The 26,695-nt window shown below is 34.0% G+C and overlaps 1 protein-coding gene across 2 annotated transcripts; it reads right to left on the reverse strand.

The window, feature by feature from the left end:
- Positions 1-492: 492 nt before the first annotated feature.
- Positions 493-25,865, reverse strand: LOC138319359 (kynurenine 3-monooxygenase-like). Of its 2 annotated transcripts, XM_069262450.1 has the most exons (9): positions 25,672-25,865; positions 25,282-25,475; positions 23,392-23,449; positions 13,858-13,947; positions 8,953-9,010; positions 7,424-7,506; positions 3,114-3,215; positions 973-1,032; positions 493-679 (listed from the first exon to the last, which is right to left on the reverse strand). In XM_069262450.1, exons 1-9 carry the CDS (start codon positions 25,816-25,818, stop codon positions 518-520), a joined length of 954 nt encoding a protein of 317 aa, XP_069118551.1. In that variant the 5' UTR covers positions 25,819-25,865; the 3' UTR covers positions 493-517. The 2 variants fall into 2 exon arrangements, with proteins under 2 accessions (XP_069118551.1, XP_069118552.1); XM_069262451.1 differs by lacking the exons at positions 25,282-25,475; positions 25,672-25,865 and adding an exon at positions 23,785-25,260.
- Positions 25,866-26,695: the final 830 nt, after the last annotated feature.

A 26,695-nucleotide genomic window follows, 5' to 3' on the forward strand; every position in this document is an offset into this window, starting at 1 on the left:
ACACTCTGATGCTTACAATGTGACAGAGAGAAGATTTACTGGTCCAGCGTGGAGATCAAGATATAAATTTAATCAGATTGTAAAAACAATATACTGATGTATACAAAAATTAATTGCAAGAGTATTCTTTTGGTGTTATAAAGATTGTATTTTAAGTGTGTAGGAATGTTGTTTTTGTTAACACTACTTTACTACTGGTATAACATGACATCTTTCCTGTATGATTTCTCTCAAACTCCTCTCTCTGAAGATTCCCATTCCCAAGTGTAACTTTAAGCTACATACTATATATAATTGTCATGTTATATACAAAATATGTTGGGACCAGACAGTATTCAATTTAATTTCAATGAAAAAACACAAAAATACCAATAAGCATACATATGTGTCCTTTCTCAGGTTTTCATGGCCCCAGAAACACAATCTTAATTAGTTAAACAGTACACGGAAACATTTTCTTATTAGACATGACATATCAGAAGACAAGTAATACTGTGTACGGTGGACATGTTTTTGTTTATTGTTGTACCCAGCCTCCAAACATCGACTTGAAGTTTCCTGTCAAGTCCTCCGTCAAGTTCATCAGAAATGATCCTTGCTTCATAAGCATGTGACGTCCAAAGACTACAAACGACATTGCCAAAACGACACAGCCAACATTGAGTGATTTGGTCAGCATCTGAAACCAACAGAGCAACATGTGATAGGTATTGTTACATGCTTACATTGATAATAAGTATATATGAAGACGAAAAACCAATATTGAATTACAGTATTATTTGATGGGAAGTACTGTAACTACTATGTACTATAACATCATCTTTTATATTTTGAACCATATTTGAAAATGATATTTGAAATGAAAATAAATTAATATTATTTTTCATTTTTGTCTGTAGCCCCTATATTTTTTACGACAAGAATCCCCTTGAAGCCTCAAGATTAGATATCTGTGTTAAGATGTGTTATTACCTGGTCTTGCCATTCTCTTCTTTTGATACATTCATGGTAACGTGTCCTGGAGAAAGATACCTACAACATTGGAATTGTAATGTGTCAAAACTGGCTTATAGTTCATATCCTTCTTACAGGGATAAATGGCTAAAAAAAGGCAGCCACACCTTGTTAACTTTAATTATACCGGATCATCGTAAAACTTTGAATAATCACAGACTTTGAGTTACGTTCACTTGATTTTATAGTGAAAAGTTTGGTCTGGAATATAAGTCTAACAACTGTATAAGGATAAGGAATGACACAAAGTAATATGGCATTAATGAACGTCAAAATAGGATTTAGTCCACTATTGTGTAATTGGCATTTGTACATGTATATTTAAGGGGTACACTGGAATCAGCTTATACCTCTGTTTTTATGTCTGTCTATAGAAAACTTTTTGTTCAGACAACTCATCAACTTAATAGCAGCAATGTTGGGGACCATGTGTAGATACATACAGTAGATTTACCAGGTCAGTCCACAAGTTTTTATAAAATTATCAATAACTCCTTGAGTTTTTGGATCGTTCAAATCATGGTTTTGTGAATGTCTACAATTTGACAAATCACATGTTTCAACAAGAGGCCCAGAGGGCCTGTATCGCTCACCTGGTTTGTAATGCCAAGTAATGTTCTGAATACAGGTTCATTGTTTCTTTTCTGAAGGAATTTTAATATTAACCTCAAAATCCCCTATTGGGCCCCACCCGTCCTGACCCAAGGGGGTCAGAGCCAAAATTTATACAAGTTCTGTTCCCCTTCCCCCAAGGATGTTTATGGCCAAATTTGGTTACATTCTATTCAAAACTCTATGACTAGTAGCGATTTAAAGGATTTACCTCTATTTCCCCTATTGGGCCCCGCCCCTCCTGCCCCCGGGGGATCAGAGCCAAAATTTATACAAGTTCTGTTACCCTTTCCCAAAGGATGTTTGTGGCCAAATTTGGTTACAATCCATGAAGAACTCTAGGACAAGTAGCGATTTACAGAATTTACCTCTATTTCCCCTATTGGACCCCCCCCCTGTCCCTGGAGGGTCAGAGCCAAAATTTATACAAGTTCTGTTCTCCTGCCCCCAAGGATGTTTGTGGCCAAATTTGGTTACAATCCATACAGTACTCTAGGACAATTAAGTAGTGATTTAAAGGATTTACCTCTATTTCCCCTATTGGGCCCCGCACCTCCTGCCCCCGCAGGGGTCAGAGCCAAAATTTATACAAGTTCTGTTCCCCTTCAAAAAAGGATGTTTGTGGCCAAATTTGGTTACATTCCATGCAGAACTCTATTACTAGTAGCGATTTATAGGATTTACCTCTATTTCCTCTATTGGGCCCCACCTCTCCTGCCCCCGGGGTGTCAGAGCCAAAATTTATACAAGTTCTGTTACCCTTCCCCCAAGGATGTTTGTGGCCAAATTTGGTTACAATCCATGCAGAACTCTATGACTAGTAGCAATTAAAAGGATTGACCTCTATTTCCCCTATTGGGCCCCGCCCCTCCTGCCCCTGCTAGGTTCAGAGCCAAAATTTATATAAGTTCTGTTCCCCTTCCCCAAAGGATGATTGTGGCTGAATTTGATTACAATTCATGTAGAACTCTATGACTAGTAGCGATTTAAAGGATTTACCTCTATTTCCCTAATTGGGCCACGCCCCTCCTGCCCCCGGGGGATCAGAGCCAAAATTTATACAAGTTCTGTTCCCCCTCCCAAAAGGATGTTTGTGGTCAAATTTGGTTACAATCCATGCAGAACTCTAGGACAAATAGCGATTTATAGAATTTACCTCTATATCCCCTATTGGGCCCCGCCCCTCCTGCCCCCTGGGGGTCAGAGCCAAAATTTGTACAAGTTCTGTTCCCCCTCCCCCAAGGATGTTTGTGGCCAAATTTGGTTACAATCCATGCAGAACTCTATGACTAGTAGCGATTTAAAGGAAATGTTGACGGACAGACGGACGCACGGACCGACAACGAACGACGGACGCCGCGCCATGACATAAGCTCACCGGCCCTTCGGGCCAGGTGAGCTAATAATGGTTAAGATATATGGCTAGGTATTTACTAATGATTAGCTATTGACTACTACAGTTGTTTTAGGTTTGACTGGCACTATACCATAGTGTACAGAGGTATCCAGCTGTTTGGGAACAGTTTGTATAGAAAATTGTCCAGCTTCTTCCTCAGTAGGAACATCTTAGAATTGACTGACTTCCTCATCTGCAAAGATATCAAAATAATCATTGTATGATTTAGAGTCTAATATTTCTACAACAGGCCAAGTGAAGGATGCAGCATGAAAAGACAGTTATATAACTAAAATAGGGTCACTCTATTAATATTTGTTTCAGTTGACCTAATAAGGAAAAATTACAAGAAAATGTCTCTAATAACTACCAAGATCAGTTCAGGATGTTCTACAAAGAGGTTTATATAGGTTTTAGTTGGAGTACCTAAGAACAAGAGGCCCAGAGGGCCTGTATCGCTCACCTGGTTTGTAATGCCAAGTAATGTTCTGAATACAGGTTCATTGTTTCTTTCTGAAGGAATTTGAATATTTACCTCTAAATCCCCTATTGGGCCCCACCCCTCCTGCCCCCAGGGGGTCAGAGCCAAAATTTATACAAGTTCTGTTCCCCTTCCCCTAAGGATATTTGTGACCAGATTTGGTTACAATCCATGCAGAACTCTAGGACAAGTAGCGGTTTATAGGATTTACCTATAATTCCCCTATTGGGCCCGCCCCTCCTGCCCCCAGGGGGTCAGAGCCAAAATTTATACAAGTTCTGTTCCACTTCCCCCAAGGATGTTTGTGGCCAAATTTGGTTACAATCCATGTGGAACTCTATTACTACATGTAGTAGCGATTTATGGGATTTACCTCTATTTCCCCTATCGGGCCCCGCCCATCCTGCCCCCTACGGGCCAGAGCCAAAATTTATACAAGTTCTGTTCCTCTTCCCCCAAGGATATTTGTGACCAGATTTGGTTACAATCCATGCAGAACTCTAGGACAAGTAGCGGTTTATAGGATTTACCTCTATTTCCCATATTGGACCCCACCCCTCCTACCCCCGGGGGGGTCAAAGCAAAAACTTATACAAGTTCTGTTCCACTTCCCACAAGGATGTTTGTGGCCAAATTTGGTTACAATCCATGCAGCACTCTAAAACAAGTGGCGATTAATAGGATTTACCTCTATTTCCCCTATTGGGCCCCGCCCCTCCTGCTCGGGGGTGTCAGAGCCAAAATTTATACAAGTTCTGTTCCCCTAACCTTTCCCCAGGATGTTTGTGGCCAAGTTTGGTAACAATCCATGCAGAACTCTATGACTAGTAGCGATTTAAAGGAAATGTTGACGGACAGATGGACGGACGGACGCCAGACGCCTCGCCATGACATAAGCTCACCGGTCCTTTGAACCAGGTGAGCTAAAAACCACTGACCTTCATAACATTAGCCCGAGATACTCTGACCCCAACATCACACTTAGATATTATCACAGATACCAGCAGATGTCTGGTGTAGGGCCAGAGCGCACTGCTATATTAAACAAGGAATTCTCCTACACCGTTTGGTATTGGACTAGCTCATCATTACCACTGAGAAGTGCCACTTACCTTGGTCTTTTCAATAAATGAATAATTAATCTTCCCATAGCCATCAATTTTATCATGCATGCACCTTATATATTTTGTCAATATAGTTGTTTCTTTTCCGCAGCTTTAAATTTCCTTCCTTGTCTTCTCAATTTTCTCATAGTATGCAAAACACCTCTAATCTTGATGGATTGCTATATTTGGATAGATAAATTATTCATTGGTTGAAAAGATCAAGGTAAGTCGTTCAGTGGTTAGTCTGAATAGCAGATGACATTGCCCAAAAACGGTGTCGGTGATTTTGTATCAAATGTAAGTGGGTTTGTTGTATCATATGTAAGTGGGTTTGTTGTATTAGATGTTAGTGGGTTTGTTGTATCAGATGTTGTTGGGTTTGTTGTATCAGATATTAGTGGGTTTGTTGTATCAGATGTTAGTGGGTTTGTTGTATCAGATGTTGGTGGGTTTGTTGTGTGATAGCGGGGTTGTTGTGTGATAGTGGGGTTGTTGTATCAGATGTTAGTGGGTTTGTTGTATCAGATGTTGTTGGGTTTGTTGTATCAGATGTTGTGGTTTATTGGGTTTGTTGTATTAGATGTTGTTGGGTTTGTTGTATTAGATGTTGTTGGGTTTGTTGTATCAGATGTTGTTGGGTTTGTTGTATTAGATGTTAGTGGGTTTGTTGTATCAGATGTTAGTGGGTTTGTTGTATCAGATACTATTTGGTTTGTTGTATCAGATGTAAGTGGGTTTGTTGTATCAGATGTTAGTGGGTTTGTTGTATCAGATGTTGTTGGGTTTGTTGTATCAGATGTTAGTGGGTTTGTTGTATCAGATGTTGTTGGGTTTGTTGTATCAGATGTTGTTGGGTTTGTTGTATCAGATGTTAGTGGGTTTGTTGTATCAGATGTTGTTGGGTTTGTTGTATCAGATGTTGTTGGGTTTGTTGTATCAGATGTTAGTGGGTTTGTTGTATCAGATGTTAGTGGGTTTGTTGTATGATAGTGGGTTTGTTGTATCCAATGTTGGTGGGTTTGTTGTATCAGATGCTAGTGGGTTTGTTGTATCAGATGTTAGTGGGTTTGTTGTATCAGATGTTAGTGGGTTTGTTGTATCAGATGTTAGTGGGTTTGTTGTATCAGATGTTAGTGGGTTTGTTGTATCAGATGTTAGTGGGTTTGTTGTATCAGATGTTAGTGGGTTTGTTGTATCAGATGTTGTTGGGTTTGTTGTATCAGATGTTAGTGGGTTTGTTGTATGATAGTGGGTTTGTGTTTGTTTGTATCCAATGTTGTTGGGTTTGTTGTATCAGATGTTAGTGGGTTTGTTGTATCAGATGTTTTTGGGTTTGTTGTATCAGATGTAGGGGTTGTTGTATCAGATGTAGTGGGTTTGTTGTATCAGATGTTAGTGGGTGTGTTGTATCAGATGTTAGTGGGTTTGTTGTATCAGATGTTGTTTGTGTACAGAGTTTTGGTTGGTTCGGTGGGTTTGTTGTATCAGATGTTAGTGGGTTTGTTGTATCAGTGGTGTTGTTTTGGGTTTGTTGTATCAGATGTTAGTGGGTTGTTGTATCAGATGTGTTGTTGTTGGTTGTATCCAATGTTGGTGGGTTTGTTGTATCAGATGCTAGTGGGTTTGTTGTATCAGATGCTAGTGGGTTTGTTGTATCAGATGTTAGTGAGTTTGTTGTATTAGATGTTAGTGGGTTTGTTGTATTAGATGTTAGTGGGTTTGTTGTATCAGATGTTAGTGGGTTTGTTGTATCAGATGTTGTTGGGTTTGTTGTATCAGATGTTAGTGGGTTTGTTGTATCAGATGTTAGTGGGTTTGTTGTATCAGATGTTAGTGGGTTTGTTGTATCAGATGTTGTTGGGTTTGTTGTATCAGATGTTAGTGGGTTTGTTGTATCAGATGTTAGTGGGTTTGTTGTATGATAGTGGGTTTGTTGTATCCAATGTTGGTGGGTTTGTTGTATCAGATGCTAGTGGGTTTGTTGTATCAGATGTTTGTGGGTTTGTTGTATCAGATGTTAGTGGGTTTGTTGTATCAGATGTTAGTGGGTTTGTTGTATCAGATGTTGTTGGGTTTGTTGTATCAGATGTTAGTGGGTTTGTTGTATCAGATGTTAGTGGGTTTGTTGTATCAGATGTTAGTGGGTTTGTTGTATCAGATGTTAGTGGGTTTGTTGTATCAGATGTTAGTGGGTTTGTTGTATCAGATGTTAGTGGGTTTGTTGTATGATAGTGGGTTTGTTGTATCCATGGATTGTTGGTGGGTTTGTTGTATCAGATGTTAGTGGGTTTGTTGTATCAGATGTTAGTGGGTTTGTTGTATCTGATGTTAGTGGGTTTGTTGTATCAGATGTTAGTGGGTTTGTTGTATCAGATGTTAGTGGGTTTGTTGTATCAGATGTTGTTGGGTTTGTTGTATCAGATGTTAGTGGGTTTGTTGTATCAGATGTTAGTGGGTTTGTTGTATCAGATGTTAGTGGGTTTGTTGTATCTGATGTTAGTGGGTTTGTTGTATCAGATGTTAGTGGGTTTGTTGTATCAGATGTTAGTGGGTTTGTTGTATCAGATGTTAGTGGGTTTGTTGTATCAGATGTTAGTGGGTTTGTTGTATCAGATGTTAGTGGGTTTGTTGTATCAGATGTTAGTGGGTTTGTTGTATCAGATGTTAGTGGGTTTGTTGTATCAGATGTTAGTGGGTTTGTTGTATCAGATGTTAGTGGGTTTGTTGTATCAGATGTTAGTGGGTTTGTTGTATCTGATGTTAGTAGGTTTGTTGTATCAGATACTATTGGGTTTGTTGTATACAACACCTTACCTCTATGTAGTTGTACATAGCTAAATCATTAATGGCCTGGGCATCAGGTTTCCTGTACTCTGTGTATGCTTTCAAAGCTGCATCTGTAACATAAACATCTCAATGCTAATTTGGAACTAGTTAGTAAACTGAAGATGACATACATTTAAAGCATTTGTCAGTTTTTATTTTCTTTTGTTTCATCTCAGAGAATCATTTACCTGCAAAAAACAGAATTTATAAACAAGGATCCAATGAACCCGAATTGCTCACCTGCTATCTGGTAATCATGCATAGTTCATACTTAACAAATAGGAGAGTGAATAAGAATTTATATCATGCCTAAGCACAGTAGAGTTCCTTTTGCCTCTTGGTTATTAAGATGAAGTCGTTTAAAGATTTTAGCCTATATGGCCCCTGTGACCTTGAATGAAGGTAAGGTCATTCATTTGAACAAACTTGATAGCCCTCGATCCCAGCATGCCACAGGCCCAATACCAGGTCCCTATGCCTCTTGGTTATTAAGATGAAGTCGTTTAAAGATTTTAGCCTATTTGACCCCTATGACCTTCAATGAAAGTCAAGGTCATTAATTTGAACAAACTCGATAGCCATTTATACCAGCATGCCAGGGCCCAATATCAGGCCCCTATGCCTCTTGGTTATTAAGAAGAAGCTGTTTAAAGATTTAAGCCTATTTGACCCCTGTGACCTTGAATGAAGGTCGAAGTCATTCATTTGAACAAACTTGATAGCCCTTGATCCCAGCATGCCACAGGCCCAATACCAGGTCCCTATGCCTCTTGGTAATTAAGAAGAAGTTGTTTAAAGATTTTAGCCTATTTGACCCATATGACCTTCAATGAAAGTCAAGATCATTCATTTGAACAAACTCGATAGCCCTTCATACCAGCATGCCACAGGCCCAATATCAGGTCCCTAGGCCTCCTAGATTTAAGCCTATTTGACCACTGTAGCCTTGAATTAAGGTCAAGGTCATTCATTTGAGCAAACTTGGCACTCCTTCATTCCAGCATGTTACATGCCAATTGAAGCAAAAAGCAAGAAGATATTTCAGCCTATTTGAACCGTGTGACCTTGAATTAAGGTCAAGGTCATTCATTTAAACAAACTATGTAGCCCTTCATCCCAGCATGTCACAAGCCCAATTTTAGGTATTTAGGCCTCTTGGTTATTTAGAAGAAGTCTGTTGAAGATTTTCACCTATTTCATCCCTGTGACCTTGAATGAAGGTCAAGCTCATTCATTTGAACAAACTTGGTAGCCCTTTATCCCAGCAACCCACAAGCCCAATATCAGGTTCCTAGGCCTTTGGTTATTAAGAAGAAGTAGTTTAAAGATTTAAGCCTATTTGACCTCTGTGACCTTGAATGATGGTCAATTTCCAGGACTCTAGGTCTCCAAGTTTTGGAGAAGAAGTTGTTTAAATGGAAAAGATGATGCTGGACGGCAGGACGGACGATGGACGCTGCACCACAGCATAAGCTCACTTGCCCTTCGGGCAGGTGAGCTAATAAATACGTACTTACCAAAATCATTGTTGAACTCGTTGAGTTTATCATTAAACACTATGCAGTCTTCAAACCCCTGAAATATACAAGGTATGTAACACACTGGGTCCAGTTTAACGAACATTTCTTCACTTTTAAGGAATTCCTTAACTTGAAATTCCCCATAGGAAAAAGAAATTAAGAAAAAAATCATAAGTTAAGAAGCCTTTCTTAAAATCTGTAATGGAGTCATTCTCAGAAATGTTCTCAATCAAACATAAAGAAAACTGAAAAAGTTACCCTATAAATAGATAACTTTGGTTCAGAAACTTAAAGAATGATCATTGTAGATATCAATAATTGGTAATTACTGATAAGCTCCCAATTAGTTACTATGACAACCAAAAGATCACATGTCAAGGTGAAATGTCCACGGTGTTACCATACTTAAATACTACAATATCCTGTTTTAAAATATATCAATGTAATTAATAACTGTTCACTTCATTTGATACTAAGTCAAATAGCTCATATCAAATTATATTACTTTAAATAATACTACGTAATCAGCTGACAAGTAACATATCTCACCATTCAACATCCTTGTACTTTTATAGCATACAGGTGCTTTTCATTTAATTATATAAAATGAATCCAAAAAAAAAATTTGAGACAAAGATTTTTATTTTGGTCTTTAAATAATTTGAAAACTTTTTGTGTGTTAACATGCTCTATATTTCATCTTAAACTTATCTTTTTGCAAAATTTTTGTCCTGGTAACACTATGGACATTGATGAATACCGCTGACAAAGGTAACACAACAGACATTTGTCCATGGTGTTACCAGATTGAAATGTTTTTGTATAGTTCTTGATCATCATAATGACATTCATTAGAGATTAAAAATTGGACTACGTAGACAAAATGCAATGATATCAAAGATTTTCAAACATATCTAATGTTACGAAAGGAATGAAAAAGCAATATTTCTTGTCCTTGTCTGTGGTGTTACCTTATTTGTCCATTGTGTTACCAAGACTAAATGTAATGGTACTGTTGCCAATTTTATTTGTGATTCATTATTTTAAAATTTTAATCATCTATAGAGATGTATACATCAAATATTGTAACAATTAAATGACAAGGTGTCTTAAATTTCTTCTTGTATGACTCTTATATGTCTGTGGTGTTACCAAATTTGTCAGTGGTGTCTATTATTGTCTATTTTATCACTATTTGGTAACACCAAGGACAGTAACACCACAGACGTTTTCATAATTTTTAAAGATTTTCATATCTGCTCTTCATCATAGTACAAACTTTAACATCTTAATTTGAACTAATTAGTAGTTCCTTTAAAATACAACAGAGAGTTTTATTGAAAATACATGTCATGGTTCAAAATAATTAGTAACACTATGAACACTGAAATGTTCATTGATAGCAAAACTCATCATTGATTTCATTTAATTCAAAACACTGAAATGTTCATTGATAGCAAAACTCATCATTGATTTCATTTAATTCAAAACACTGAAATGTTCATTGATAGCAAAACTCATCATTGATTTCATTTAATTCAAAACACTGAAATGTTCATTGATAGCAAAACTCATCATTGATTTCATTTAATTCAAAACACTGAAATGTTCATTGATAGCAAAACTCATCATTGATTTGATTTAATTCAAAACACTGAAATGTTCATTGATAGCAAAACTCATCATTGATTTGATTTAATTCAAAACACTGAAATGTTCATTGATAGCAAAACTCATCATTGATTTGATTTAATTCAAAACACTGAAATGTTCATTGATAGCAAAACTTATCATTGATTTGATTTAATTCAAAACACTGAAATGTTCATTGATAGCAAAACTCATCATTGATTTGATTTAATTCAAAAGCTCCCCTCCCTTGAACTTAAGTCATTATGTGCTAAATAAGTAGGGAGTAGATGCTTAGTTAATACATTAGGGATACTTATCCTTCCTATAGTAATGCATCAACCAAAATGATTGTGGTAACACCACAGACATTTTTTTCAATGGACAGGTGAACTTTTTCTTAAAAAATTATCCAATCATTTTTTTTTTACAAAACCTATTAAAATCTTTAAATATTTGATGATTACCTACAAAACAAATACTAACTAAACTTTTTATCTAATTTAGAGGACATTTTAGTTTAGTATGAATTTGGGTCATTTCTCCTGTGAAAAGTCCATTTCCTGTGGAATTGCATTAAAAGTTACTTTCTTTGCTCCATATAATCAGTTTTAAGCCTCAAACATAACCTTTCCCTGTTAAAATATTTCTAAAATGACAATATAGAGAAGACAGCAATTTGGAACTTTTCTAAGAATGACCCAATACTTTTCAATAAAGAATTTTAAGTTAAGGAATTCCTAAAGTTAAGAAATGTTCGTGAAACTGGGCCTAAGCAGTATAATATAAATGTTGAGGTGGAATAAACCTGAGGCTGACATACATATTTAGTGGTAACAAAACAGATGATGTTTATTATAGCTGATGATTTTTATTATAGCTGATGATGTTTATTATAGCTGATGGTGTTTATTATAGCTGATGGTGTTTATTATAGCTGATGGTGTTTATTATAGCTGATGGTGTTTATTATAGCTGATGATGTTTATTATAGCTGATGGTGTTTATTATAGCTGATGGTGTTTATTATAGCTGATGGTGTTAATTATAGCTAATGGTGTTAATTATAGCTGATGGTGTTTATTATAGCTGATGGTGTTAATTATAGCTGATGGTGTTTATTATAGCTGATGGTGTTTTTATTATAGCTGATGGTGTTTATTATAGCTGATGGTGTTTATTATAGCTGATGGTGTTTATTATAGCTGATGGTGTTTATTATAGCTGATGGTGTTTATTATAGCTGATGATGTTTATTATAGCTGATGGTGTTTATCATAGCTGATGATGTTTATTATAGCTGATGATGTTTATTATAGCTGATGGTGTTTATTATAGCTGATGATGTTTTTTATAGCTGATGGTATTTTATTATAGCTGATGATGTTTATTATAGCTGATGATGTTTATTATAGCTGATGGTGTTTTATTATAGCTGATGATGTTTATTATAGCTGATGATGTTTATTATAGCTGTTTATTATAGCTGATGATGTTTATTATAGCTGTTTATTATAGCTGATGATGTTTATTATAGCTGATGGTGTTTATTATAGCTGATGATGTTTATTATAGCTGATGGTGTTTATTATAGCTGATGATGTTTATTATAGCTGATGGTGTTTATTATAGCTGATGGTGTTTATTATGGCTGTTTATTATAGCTGATGATGTTTATTATAGCTGATGATGTTTATTATAGCTGTTTATTATAGCTGATGATGTTTATTATAGCTGTTTATTATAGCTGATGATTTTTATTATAGCTGATGATGTTTATTATAGCTGATGGTGTTTATTATAGCTGATGGTGTTTATTATAGCTGATGGTGTTTATTATAGCTGATGGTGTTAATTATAGCTGATGGTGTTTATTATAGCTGATGGTGTTTATTATAGCTGATGGTGTTTATTATAGCTGATGATGTTTATTATAGCTGATGGTGTTTATCATAGCTGATGTTGTTTATTATAGCTGATGATGTTTATTATAGCTGATGGTGTTTATTATAGCTGATGATGTTTTTTATAGCTGATGGTATTTTATTATAGCTGATGATGTTTATTATAGCTGATGATGTTTATTATAGCTGATGGTGTTTTATTATAGCTGATGATGTTTATTATAGCTGATGATGTTTATTATAGCTGTTTATTATAGCTGATGATGTTTATTATAGCTGTTTATTATAGCTGATGATGTTTATTATAGCTGATGGTGTTTATTATAGCTGATGATGTTTATTATAGCTGATGGTGTTTATTATAGCTGATGATGTTTATTATAGCTGATGGTGTTTATTATAGCTGATGGTGTTTATTATAGCTGTTTATTATAGCTGATGATGTTTATTATAGCTGATGATGTTTATTATAGCTGTTTATTATAGCTGATGATGTTTATTATAGCTGTTTATTATAGCTGATGATTTTTATTATAGCTGATGATGTTTATTATAGCTGATGGTGTTTATTATAGCTGATGGTGTTTATTATAGCTGATGATGTTTATTATAGCTGATGATGTTTATTATAGCTGTTTATTATAGCTGATGATGTTTATTATAGCTGATGATGTTTATTATAGCTGTTTATTATAGCTAATGGTGTTTATTATAGCTGTTTATTATAGCTGATGTTTATTATAGCTGTTTATTATAGCTAATGGTGTTTATTATAGCTGATGGTGTTTATTATAGCTGATGATGTTTATTATAGCTGATGGTGTTTATTATAGCTGATGATGTTTATTATAGCTGATGGTGTTTATTATAGCTGATGATGTTTATTAGTTGTTTATTATAGCTGATGATGTTTATTATAGCTGATGATGTTTATTATAGCTGTTTATTATAGCTGATGATGTTTATTATAGCTGTTTATTATAGCTGATGATTTTTATTATAGCTGATGATGTTTATTATAGCTGATGGTGTTTATTATAGCTGATGGTGTTTATTATAGCTGATGATGTTTATTATAGCTGATGATGTTTATTATAGCTGATGATGTTTATTATAGCTGATGATGTTTATTATAGCTGTTTATTATAGCTAATGGTGTTTATTATAGCTGTTTATTATAGCTGATGTTTATTATAGCTGTTTATTATAGCTAATGGTGTTTATTATAGCTGTTTATTATAGCTGATGATGTTTATTATAGCTGTTTATTATAGCTGATGATGTTAATTATAGCTGTTTACCATAGTGGGATATACACTCCTTCACACTAACACTGTACAAAATGTTTCCATGCCGGATAAAGACTTACCGCATTCATGCCCTGTCCATAGAATGGCACCATGGCGTGTGCTGCGTCGCCCATGATGACCGTTTTACCACCAAAATGATAGGGTGAACACTGAATCAAACAAAAAGTCACATCATATTTAAGTAAATATAAATATGTCAATGATAATTGAAACAATTCCGAGCTCTCGTAAGGATATTGGTGCCCACCACAGAATGCTCCATATCAGTTGACCATTTCTAGGCTTTTAACTCCTTTCCCTTTGTGGAAACTCTTTACTCGGGGGATTTACATAAAATAAAGTCTAAAAATTCATGATTACTGTGCTGTGATTGGATATCAGTCCCAACATGGAACATTAACACTGGAGAACATTGGGAACCAGCATGTACAACTAGAGGAAGATTCCTTTGGTGCCTTAGAGAAAAAAACAAGAGGTCCCAGAGGGATCTTGGCGCACACCAAAGAATGATCTATATCTGACCAAGGAAAGATGGATCTTTTCTCTACTTTTTAAACTTTTTCAAACATACTACATATAAAATTTGAAACAGACCGCTACAGTACCTTTTGAGAAATAGCGGTAACAAACTTCAACTATCAAAATCCAAGATGACTTTTTGGTGGCCATCTTGTTGATCAATCGGTCCCAAATCACAATATGCACAACTAGGGCCCTAGGGGAACCTACATGTGAATTTTGAGACAGATCCCTTCAGTACTTTCTGAGAAATAGCGATAACAAAATCCAAGATGGCTGCCTGGCAGCCATCTTGTTGACCGATCGGTCCCAAATCACAATATGCACAACTAGGGCCCTAGGGGAACCTACATATGAATTTTGAGACAGATCCCTTCAGTACTTTCTGAGAAATAGCGATAACAAACTTTGAATAACAAAATCCAAGATGGCTGCCTGGCGGCCATCTTGTTATCCGATCGGTCCCAAAATGCAATATGCACAACTAGGTCCTTAGGGGAACCTACATATGAAATTTGAGACAGATCCCTTCAGTACTATCTGAGAAATAGCCATAATAAACTTTAACTATCGAAATCCAAGATGGTGGCCTGGCGGCCATCTTGTTCACCGATTGGTCCAAAAATGCAATTTGCACATCAAGGGCCCTAGGGAAACCTACATATTAAATTTGAAAAAGATCCCTTCAGCACTTTTTGAGAGATGGGGATATCAAACTTTAACTATCAAAATCCAAGATGGCCGCCTGGCGGCCATCTTGTTTTTCCTATCAGCCTCAAAATCTGTATGGCACAAATAGGGACCAAGGGTAACCTCCATGTGAAGTTTGAACAAAATTCCTTCAGTAGTTCTCAAGAAATATTGATAACAAACTTCAACTGCCAAAATCAAAGATGGCTGCCTGGCGGCCATCTTGTTTTTCTGATCAGCCGCAAAATCTGTATGGCACAACTAGGGACCAAGGGTAACCTCCATGTGAAGTTTGAACAAAATCCCTTTAGTAGTTCTCAAGAAATATCGATAACAAACTTCAACTGCCAAAATCAAAGATGGCTGCCTGGCGGCCATCTTGTTTTTCCAATCAGCCTCAAAATCTGTATGGCACAAATATGGACCAAGGGGACCCTCCATGTGAAGTTTGAACAAAATCCCTGCAGCTGTTTTTAAGAAATAGTGATAACAAGCATTGTTTACGGACGGACGACGGACCACGGACACAGGGCGATTTGAATAGCCCACCATCTGATGATGGTGGGCTAAAAAGAGACTCAGGGGCCTTAACGGTCATCTGACTATTGGCACAATACAACATAGTCGTTTAAAGATTTTAGCCTATTTGACACCTGTAACCTTGAAGGAAGGTCAAGGTCATTCATTTGAACAAACTTGGTAGCCCTTCATTCCAGCATGTCACTGGCCCAATATCAGGTCTTTAGGTCTCTTAGTTATTCACAAGAAGTCGTTTAAAAAATGTTTTGCCTATTGGACCCCTGTGACATTGATTGAAGATCAAGGTCATTCATTTGAACAAACTAGGTAGCCCTTCATCCCAGCATGCCACAGGCCTAATATCAGGTCTCTAGGCCTCTTAGTTATTCATAAGAAAATGTTTAAAAATTTTTTAGCCTATTTGACCCCTGTGACCTTGTTTGAAGGTCAAGGGTATTTATTTGAACATCTTTGGTAGCCTTTCATCTAAGCATGATGTAAGCCTAATATGAGTACCCTGGGTCTTTTGGTTCTTGAAAAAAAGTTGTTTTAAAGATTTTAGCCTTTTTGACCCCTGTGACCTTGTTATATTTTAGGTATTACCTATCAGCAGATGTCTACCTATTAACACAATAGATACATGTACAAATATATATATATTATCATTACATTATATCATACATCTACCTGGATAGGTAACATTCTGTCAGCAGGTGTACAACTATTTACACAACAGATACATGTACATATATATATATATATCATAACATTATATCATACATCTACCTGGACAAGTAACATTCTGTCAGCAGGTGTACAACTATTTACACAATAGATACATGTACATATATATATATATATATATATATCATAACATTATATCATACATCTACCTGGACAAGTAACATTCTGTCAGCAGGTGTACAACTATTTACACAATAGATACATGTACATATATATATATATATATATCATAACATTATATCATACATCTACCTGGACAAGTAACATTCTGTCAGCAGGTGTACAACTATTTACACAATAGATACATGTACATATATATATATATATCATAACATTATATCATACATCTACCTGGACAAGTAACATTCTGTCAGCAGGTGTACAACTATTTACACAATAGATACATGTACATATATATATATATATATATATATCATAACATTATATCATACATCTACCTGGACAAGTAACATTCTGTCAGCAGGTGTACAACTATTTACACAATAGATACATGTACATATATATATATATATATATATATCATAACATTATATCATACATCTACCTGGACAAGTAACATTCTGTCAGCAGGTGTACAACTATTTACACAATAGATACATGTACATATATATATATATATCATAACATTATATCATACATCTACCTGGACAAGTAACATTCTGTCAGCAGGTGTACAACTATTTACACAATAGATAATGTACATATATATGTGTATATATATATATCATAACATTATGTCATACATCTACCTAGACAAGTAACATTCTGTCAGCAGGTGTACAACTATTTACACAATAGATACATGTAATCATATATATATATATATATATATTATAACATTATATCATACATCTACCTGGACAAGTAACATTCTGTCAGCAGGTGTACAACTATTTACACAATAGATACATGTACATATATATATATATATATATATATATATATATAAAAAATAAAAGTCAACGACTTTCCTCTTGTACATTCACCATTTCATGATGGCTCTTCAGGAGTAGAAATGTTTATTTTTCAAAGAACAAATTAATGACGTCACAAATAGCGTGACGTCACAAGGTACACACGTTTACATAACAATAATATGAAGTTGCGCCATTTTCTATTATGGCCTATTGAGAGTTGGTTTTAATATTTTTATAAATTGATTTTCTTTGTTTTCCAACAAAACAGAGTCTGAAGAATGCAATTGATATAAAGGTATAACATTGAATTGATCACCTGCACAATCATGAACATGCTTATTGACATTCAAATTACGTAGAGAATCCGTTCTTGTTTGTTGCCTATGAACAGTCATACGTGTTCTAAGTTCATTACTAGTTTGGCCGATGTAAAAATCACCACAACGAGAACAAATTATAGCATATATCACACACTTCGATTTGCAGTTCATGTTTGCTTTTACAGTAAAATGCAAGCCATTTTTAAAAACATATGTACTACATTCAATAATAATTGGACATGTACCGCATCTAGGTATCTTACATTTTGACACCACGGGGTCAGCAATAGATTTATTGAACCTGGAACTTGTCAACATTTGTTTTAAATTTTTAGGTTGTCTTCTACTTTGCAAAATTGTATGGTTTTCAAAAATCTTTCTCATACGATCACTACTTTGCATTAACTCATTACATTTATTTTTAATCACAGGAAAAATATTGAAATTTCTTGGATTGAAAGTAGAAACAAAAGGAATCAAAGCCGTATTAACTTTATGTTCGTGTATGCGGGATGTAAAAGGTCCCTTTTCAATTGCCTTTCTAATACCATGCTCTATTACCTCAACAGGATAACATTGAGCCTTAAGATATTGTTGTAACTGACCAAGTCTAATATCTTGTATTTTCTTCTCACTAACAATTGTAATAATCCTTGAGGCGAGATTAAAGGGAATATTCACTTTAGTATGTTTACTGTGATTAGAATAAAAATTCAGGTAATTGTGTGCATCTGTTGCTTTACAATATAAGTCCGTAGTAATTATACCAGCTTCATTTGTTTGAACTAAAACATCTAAAAATGGCATAGAAATTTCGCTACACTCCATTGTATAACAAATTGATGGATGGAGATCATTCAACATATGAAATAAAATATCTATATCCTTGTCTGGTGGCCATATGATAAAACAATCATCAAGGAACCTTAAAAAATTATGTTTAACAAATTCACTAAAAGTATTTCCGAACTTAACTTCAATTTTAGAATAAAGAGTTTCCTCTAAGTATCCCAAAACCAAAGTTGCATACGTGGGTGCTACTTTAGTACCCATTGCAGTGCCTTTAATCTGTTGGAAAAAGCTTTCATCAAAAGAAAAAGCATTACGTTTCAAAACAATTTCCAAAGCTTTAAGTATGAATTCATTACTAAAGCGAGAATCGATGCTTCCTCGTTTTTTGTTCAACCAATATTTAACCGCCTCAATACCTAGGTCATGAGGAATATTAGTGTAAAGACTCACTACGTCGAAAGAAACAAGTTTACAATTGTGTTGAGTCTGCCGAGGTAAACGAGATAGAAAGTCAAAATCGTCTTTGATATAACTATTCACACTTTTGCATAAAGGTTTTAAAATAGGATCTAGAAAATGACTTAAACGTTGAGTCGCACTGTTTGGTCCACCAACTATGGGTCTAAATTTCAAATCCGTAGGATTTTCAACCTCAACATAATATATATATATATCTCATTACATTATATCATATATCTACCTGGACAAGTAACATTCTGTCAGCAGGTGTACAACTATTTACACAATAGATACATGTACACATATATATATATATATCATAACATTATGTCATACATCTACCTGGACAAGTAACATTCTGTCAGCAGGTGTACAACTATTTACACATTAGATACATGTACATATAATATATATATATGTATATATCATAACATTATATCATACATCTACCTGGACAAGTAACATTCTGTCAGCAGGTGTACAACTATTTACACAATAGATATATGTACATATATATCATAACATTATATCATACATCTACCTGGACAAGTAACATTCTGTCAGCAGGTATACAGCTATTTACATAATAGATACATGTACATATATATTATATTATTATATCATACATCTACCTGGACAGTTATTTACACAATAGATACATGTATATATATATTATATTATTATATCATACATCTACCTGGACAGTTATTTACACAATAGATACATGTACATATATATTATATCATTATATCATACATCTACCTGGACAGTTATTTACACAATAGATACATGTACATATATATTATATCATACATCTACCTGGACAGTTATTTACACAATAGATACATGTACATATATATTATATCATACATCTACCTGGACAGTTATTTACACAATAGATACATGTACATATATATTATATTATTATATCATACATCTACCTGGACAGTTATTTACACAATAGTTACATGTATATATATATTATATTATTATATCATACATCTACCTGGACAGTTATTTACACAATAGATACATGTACATATATATTATATCATACATCTACCTGGACAGTTATTTACACAATAGATACATGTACATATATATTATATTATTATATCATACATCTACCTGGACAGTTATTTACACAATAGATACATGTACATATATATTATATTATTATATCATACATCTACCTGGACAGTTATTTACACAATAGATACATGTACATATATATTATATTATTATATCATACATCTACCTGGACAGTTATTTACACAATAGATACATGTACATATATATTATATTATTATATCATACATCTACCTGGACAGTTATTTACACAATAGATACATGTATATATATATATATTATTATTATCATACATCTACCTGGACAGTTATTTACACAATAGATACATGTACATATATATTATATTATTATATCATACATCTACCTGGACAGTTATTTACACAATAGATACACATTATTATATCATACATCTACCTGGACAGTTATTTACACAATAGATACATGTATATATATATTATTATATCATACATCTACCTGGACAGTTATTTACACAATAGATACATGTACATATATATATATTATTATATCATACATCTACCTGGACAGTTATTTACACAATAGATACATGTACATATATATTATATTATTATATCATACATCTACCTGGACAGTTATTTACACAATAGATACATGTACATATATATTATATTATTATATCATACATCTACCTGGACAGTTATTTACACAATAGATACATGTATATATATATTATATTATTATATCATACATCTACCTGGACAGTTATTTACACAATAGATACATGTACATATATATATTATATTATATATCATACATCTACCTGGACAGTTATTTACACAATAGATACATGTAATATATATTATATTATTATATCATACATCTACCTGGACAGTTATTTACACAATAGATACATGTACATATATATTATATCATACATCTACCTGGACAGTTATTTACACAATAGATACATGTACATATATATTATATTATTATATCATACATCTACCTGGACAGTTATTTACACAATAGATACATGTACATATATATATATTATATCATACATCTACCTGGACAGTTATTTACACAATAGATACATGTACATATATATTATATTATTCATACATCTACCTGGACAGTTATTTACACAATAGATACATGTACATATATATATTATATATCATACATCTACCTGGACAGTTATTTACACAATAGATACATGTACATATATATTATATCATACATCTACCTGGACAGTTATTTACACAATAGATACATGTACATATATATTATATCATACATCTACCTGGACAGTTATTTACACAATAGATACATGTACATATATATATTATATCATACATCTACCTGGACAGTTATTTACACAATAGATACATGTACATATATATTATTATCATACATCTACCTGGACAGTTATTTACACAATAGATACATGTACATATATATATATATATCATACATCTACCTGGACAGTTATTTACACAATAGATACATGTACATATATATTATATTATTATATCATACATCTACCTGGACAGTTATTTACACAATAGATACATGTACATATATATATATATCATACATCTACCTGGACAGTTATTTACACAATAGATACATGTATATATATTATATTATTATATCATACATCTACCTGGACAGTTATTTACACAATAGATACATGTACATATATATATTATATCATACATCTACCTGGACAGTTATTTACACAATAGATACATGTAATAATATATATTATTATATCATACATCTACCTGGACAGTTATTTACACAATAGATACATGTACATATATATTATATTATTATATCATACATCTACCTGGACAGTTATTTACACAATAGATACATGTACATATATATATATCATACATCTACCTGGACAGTTATTATACACATAATACATGACATATATTTATTTACACATCTATGGACAGTATTTACACATATATACATTATATATATTATATTATTATATCATACATCTACCTGGACAGTTATTTACACAATAGATACATGTACATATATATTATATCATACATCTACCTGGACAGTTATTTACACAATAGATACATGTAAATATATATTATATTATTATATCATACATCTACCTGGACAGTTATTTACACAATAGATACATGTACATATATATTATATCATACATCTACCTGGACAGTTATTTACACAATAGATACATGTACATATATATTATATCATACATCTACCTGGACAGTTATTTACACAATAGATACATGTACATATATATTATATCATACATCTACCTGGACAGTTATTTACACAATAGATACATGTACATATATATATATTATATCATACATCTACCTGGACAGTTATTTACACAATAGATACATGTAAATATATATTATATTATTATATCATACATCTACCTGGACAGTTATTTACACAATAGATACATGTACATATATATTATATCATACATCTACCTGGACAGTTATTTACACAATAGATACATGTAAATATATATTATATTATTATATCATACATCTACCTGGACAGTTATTTACACAATAGATACATGTACATATATATTATATCATACATCTACCTGGACAGTTATTTACACAATAGATACATGTAAATATATATTATATTATTATATCATACATCTACCTGGACAGTTATTTACACAATAGATACATGTACATATATATTATATCATACATCTACCTGGACAGTTATTTACACAATAGATACATGTACATATATATTATATCATACATCTACCTGGACAGTTATTTACACAATAGATACATGTACATATATATTATATCATACATCTACCTGGACAGTTATTTACACAATAGATACATGTACATATATATTATATTATACATCTACCTGGACAGTTATTTACACAATAGATACATGTACATATATATTATATCATACATCTACCTGGACAGTTATTTACACAATAGATACATGTACATATATATTATATCATACATCTACCTGGACAGTTATTTACACAATAGATACATGTACATATATATTATATCATACATCTACCTGGACAGTTATTTACACAATAGATACATGTACATATATATTATATCATACATCTACCTGGACAGTTATTTACACAATAGATACATGTACATATATATTATATCATACATCTACCTGGACAGTTATTTACACAATAGATACATGTACATATATATTATATCATACCTGGACAGTTATTTACACAATAGATACATGTAAATATCTGTAACAATACTTTAGAATAAAAGACGAGTTGTAGCCTCCAATGAGGATTTTACTAGCATTAAGTTACCTCTTCTGAGTTAGAAATTAACATATACAGCTGTACACAGGAAACACCTGTCACATCCCATGAATTTATAGTATACATAACTACAGATTTAATCTACAAATTAATTAGTAATCCAAAATAAAATAGGTTTTAAGAATTAATATCCAAGTATATATCATAATAAAGATTTCACTCTGTGTGGTTAAAACTTACTTTGATAGAGACCATGGGCAAGGCCTTATTTTTTCTGAATGTCTCCTTGATTGCTTCTCTAAAATCAAATAATGTCAAGGTATTAATTAAACAGGTATCTATAAACTCAGCAATCCTCTCTCCAAATCTATACAGATCCCCCCCCTTCCAAAAAAACAAACCCAAAGCATTAATGGTGTAATTCGTCAAATAAACAAATAGTATTGAAGCATCTGATTTTGATTAAGAATCACTTAAAACTCTTAGTTAATATTTCATACTGTGAGATCCAAGGAAGTAGAAGACATTTTAGTTCTCTTTCTGCTTGGGTTCCAATATACTTGCCGACCCCTAAATAAGTAGATTGACACTATCTTTTTTATATTGATGTCATAGACACCAATTAGTCCTTACCCATGGATTCTTGACTTGTATCCAAGTCTCATTGAAAATGTCTCCTACTTCCTTGGAAACCATGACTGGAGAATAGCAATTGCAGGGGGTATCACCTAAAACATTTACAGCCGTGCTTCCCCAACTGAGAACGACGCGTGTATGACTTGTATCGATGTATAGAATGAGTGTAGCTAGTTATTTATAGACTCGAGTACTGTTGCAATCCACAGATAAATCGCAGGCGCTCTGGCTACATTAGCTGTACCAAACACAATTGTTATTGTTACAAATACCGTAAAAAAATTGTGGCACTTACACACCAGTGTACTTTGCACATGTGTTTTTTCTTTTTGCTGCAAATTCTGAAAAAAAAATCTACTATCGGTATATTTTATGCATTCAAAAATTTTGAGGAAAATGATGTCCAGGGAACCAGAAATTCAATGTTGTAAAGGTGGTTATTTCATTGCAAAACATTCACAATAAATGCTTGACAACTAGTGTTGTATTTAGAAGAAATAAGATAATATAATTGCACTGTGTTTGTTTTCTTTTATTGGCCACCGCTTCTGAAACAGTGACATATATCTTGCACAAAATGTCAAAAACATTGGAAGTCCGCCGTACTCCGTACACATGTCAATGTCTGGAGATACTACACATGAAAAGATATCAGAACTATTTGAAAATATTATAATCTAGTTACTTAAAATTGCCACAATAAGTTGTAAGTGTGTTTGAGATAATCAACAAACTTTAAAGACCAATCGGATAGCTGATACGTTGGCTTGCAATAATCATATTGTGAGTAAACTCACTACCTGTACGGCACCAGATCCAAGCTGATGGCTAATTATATACATGTATAACAGTAGGGTTAAAATGCCACTAACCTTGTAGCTTGTCAGTTTTGCTGTAATAATATTACAAACCACTTATTATAAATCCCACGTGTGTTATAACTTTTTGCACACGGCTCTGCAGCCGGGACATGGTATGGCGGTTCCCAACGTAATGAGCATCGCTAAATCTATAAGGAGTTTCATATGCATTTTTACTAGAAATAGGAAAATTTGTTAAAATATCTAAAATAAAGAAATACTAGTCAAGTGAATGTTGATGCAATTTGAAGAATATTTGTTTTGTTTTAAGTTGATACAGACGCATTGTTGGTGATATATAGATCAGATAAGCTAACTAGCCATTCATTTTCGTTTAGCTGGATGAGTAGGGCCAGAGCGTAGCATCCAGTACCAATTTACCTGTGGATTTGGCGACAGTACTCGAGTCTATAAATAACACGGCTACAGTACACTCATTCAATACACCGATACAAGTCAGCGGAAGTGCGGTAGGGGTTTACATAAACGTGACGTTCTCAGTTGGGGTAGCAAGGCTGTAAAGGAAAATATATATTTCTGCATCCAAATTAAAAATCTATTTAACTGGTTTTAAGGAAACAATGTTTGTATATGTGGATTGAAGCCATAAAATTGTTAAACTCTGGGCACCTACTCTCCAATTAAAGGAATCGAGTCTTGAAACTTTTCCCGAAAGAAAACCATGGCCTCCTCTCCAGTGCTGATCCCATTAAAGATGTCAAAAGGCATGAAGAGTGTGGCGGTAAAGCTCTTGTCCTGGTTTGGTAGTGCGATCATCATAAACTCATTTCTGGGCCAGATGTGCAGATAATTCACGTCCATATTAAACTGCAAAGGTTTACAACAAAATATTTACTAATCAAAATAGCTCTCAGAAGTATTATCCACATTTCTAAAGGTATTATTGCCATCTTTTGGAAAACAGCACTTTTATAAATTCAGAAGAAAATTTCAAAATTCAAATTGTCAACATGTCAGCCATCATGACACAATTAATGGCATAGATTTAATTGCAGGTACATACCTGTCCTGAGGAATTTGGAGGGATATATAACTCCATGTACCCATGTGGAATGTACGTCTGCTCGTAGTTCAGTAAAGTGTCCTTCATCATCTGTTGTCGGACAGATGAGAACGCTCCATCATTCCCGATGATTAGGTCAACACACATTTTTGTAGTTTCTCCAGTTTTACTACAAACAGAATAATTACATTTCAGTATTACATGTATGTGTAATGAAGAATACATCACTCCACATCTCATTGTATATATGTCCTGAAATGTCTCACAGACAAAATCATAAAAAATCACCTCTTGTATTCTTTGTCTAAACAAAAAAACATCATCATTCAACCTTTCTCTTAATCTTAATTGCCTTTTGAGTTCTATATCCCTAAAGCTTTATGGGACATGAACTAGCTCAAGTTTTTATTCCTTAAAGTTAAATAATAATTACCCAGCAAATAGGAAGTTAGGATTGTACCTGTTGTCCCCATTGCTTAATTGTGAAAGGTGACAATATTCGGGATATTATTTATCTCTTCTTTCTAATTTTTTTCTTCCTAGCATCTTCCTTGAAAATGTCTCACTTTTGGCCTTGAGATGAGTCCTCACACCTGTGAGGAAGGCTGAGTTGAGCCCTCACCCCTGTGAGGAAGGCTGAGTTGAGTCCTCATCCCTGTGACGAACGCCGAGTTGAGACCTCACCCCTGTGAGGAAGGCTGAGTTGAGCCCTAACCCCTGTGACGAAGGCTGAGTTGAGCCCTCATCCCTGAGAGGAAGGCTGAGTTGAGCCCTTACCCCTATGTTGAAGGCTGAGTTGAGCCCTCACCCCTGTGACGAAGGCTGAGTTGAGCCCTAACCCCTGTGACGAAGGCTGAGTTGAGCCCTCATCTCTGAGAGGAAGGCTGAGATGAGCCCTCACCCCTATGTTGAAGGCTGAGTTGGGCCCTCACCCCTGTAATGAAGGCTGAGTTGAGCCCTCACCCCTGAGAGGAAGAAGGCTGAGTTGAGCCTTCACCCCTGAAAGGAAGAAGGCTGAGATGAG

This window comes from Argopecten irradians, chromosome 3, assembly GCF_041381155.1.
Source record: "Argopecten irradians isolate NY chromosome 3, Ai_NY, whole genome shotgun sequence".
Lineage (NCBI taxonomy): Eukaryota > Metazoa > Mollusca > Bivalvia > Pectinida > Pectinidae > Argopecten > Argopecten irradians.

Bases quoted from the DNA above. Each gene is read 5' to 3' on its own strand.
- LOC138319359 (XM_069262450.1), bottom strand. From the start codon at position 25,818: ATGTGTGTTGACCTAATCATCGGGAATGATGGAGCGTTCTCATCTGTC. The intron at 23,450-25,281 runs GTAGGTGCCCAG...ATTTGATTTTAG, and splicing joins TCGATTCCTTTAATTGGAGA to AGAAGCAATCAAGGAGACAT. The intron at 7,507-8,952 runs GTAAGTACGTAT...TTTATGTTACAG, and splicing joins CGAGTTCAACAATGATTTTG to ATGCAGCTTTGAAAGCATAC.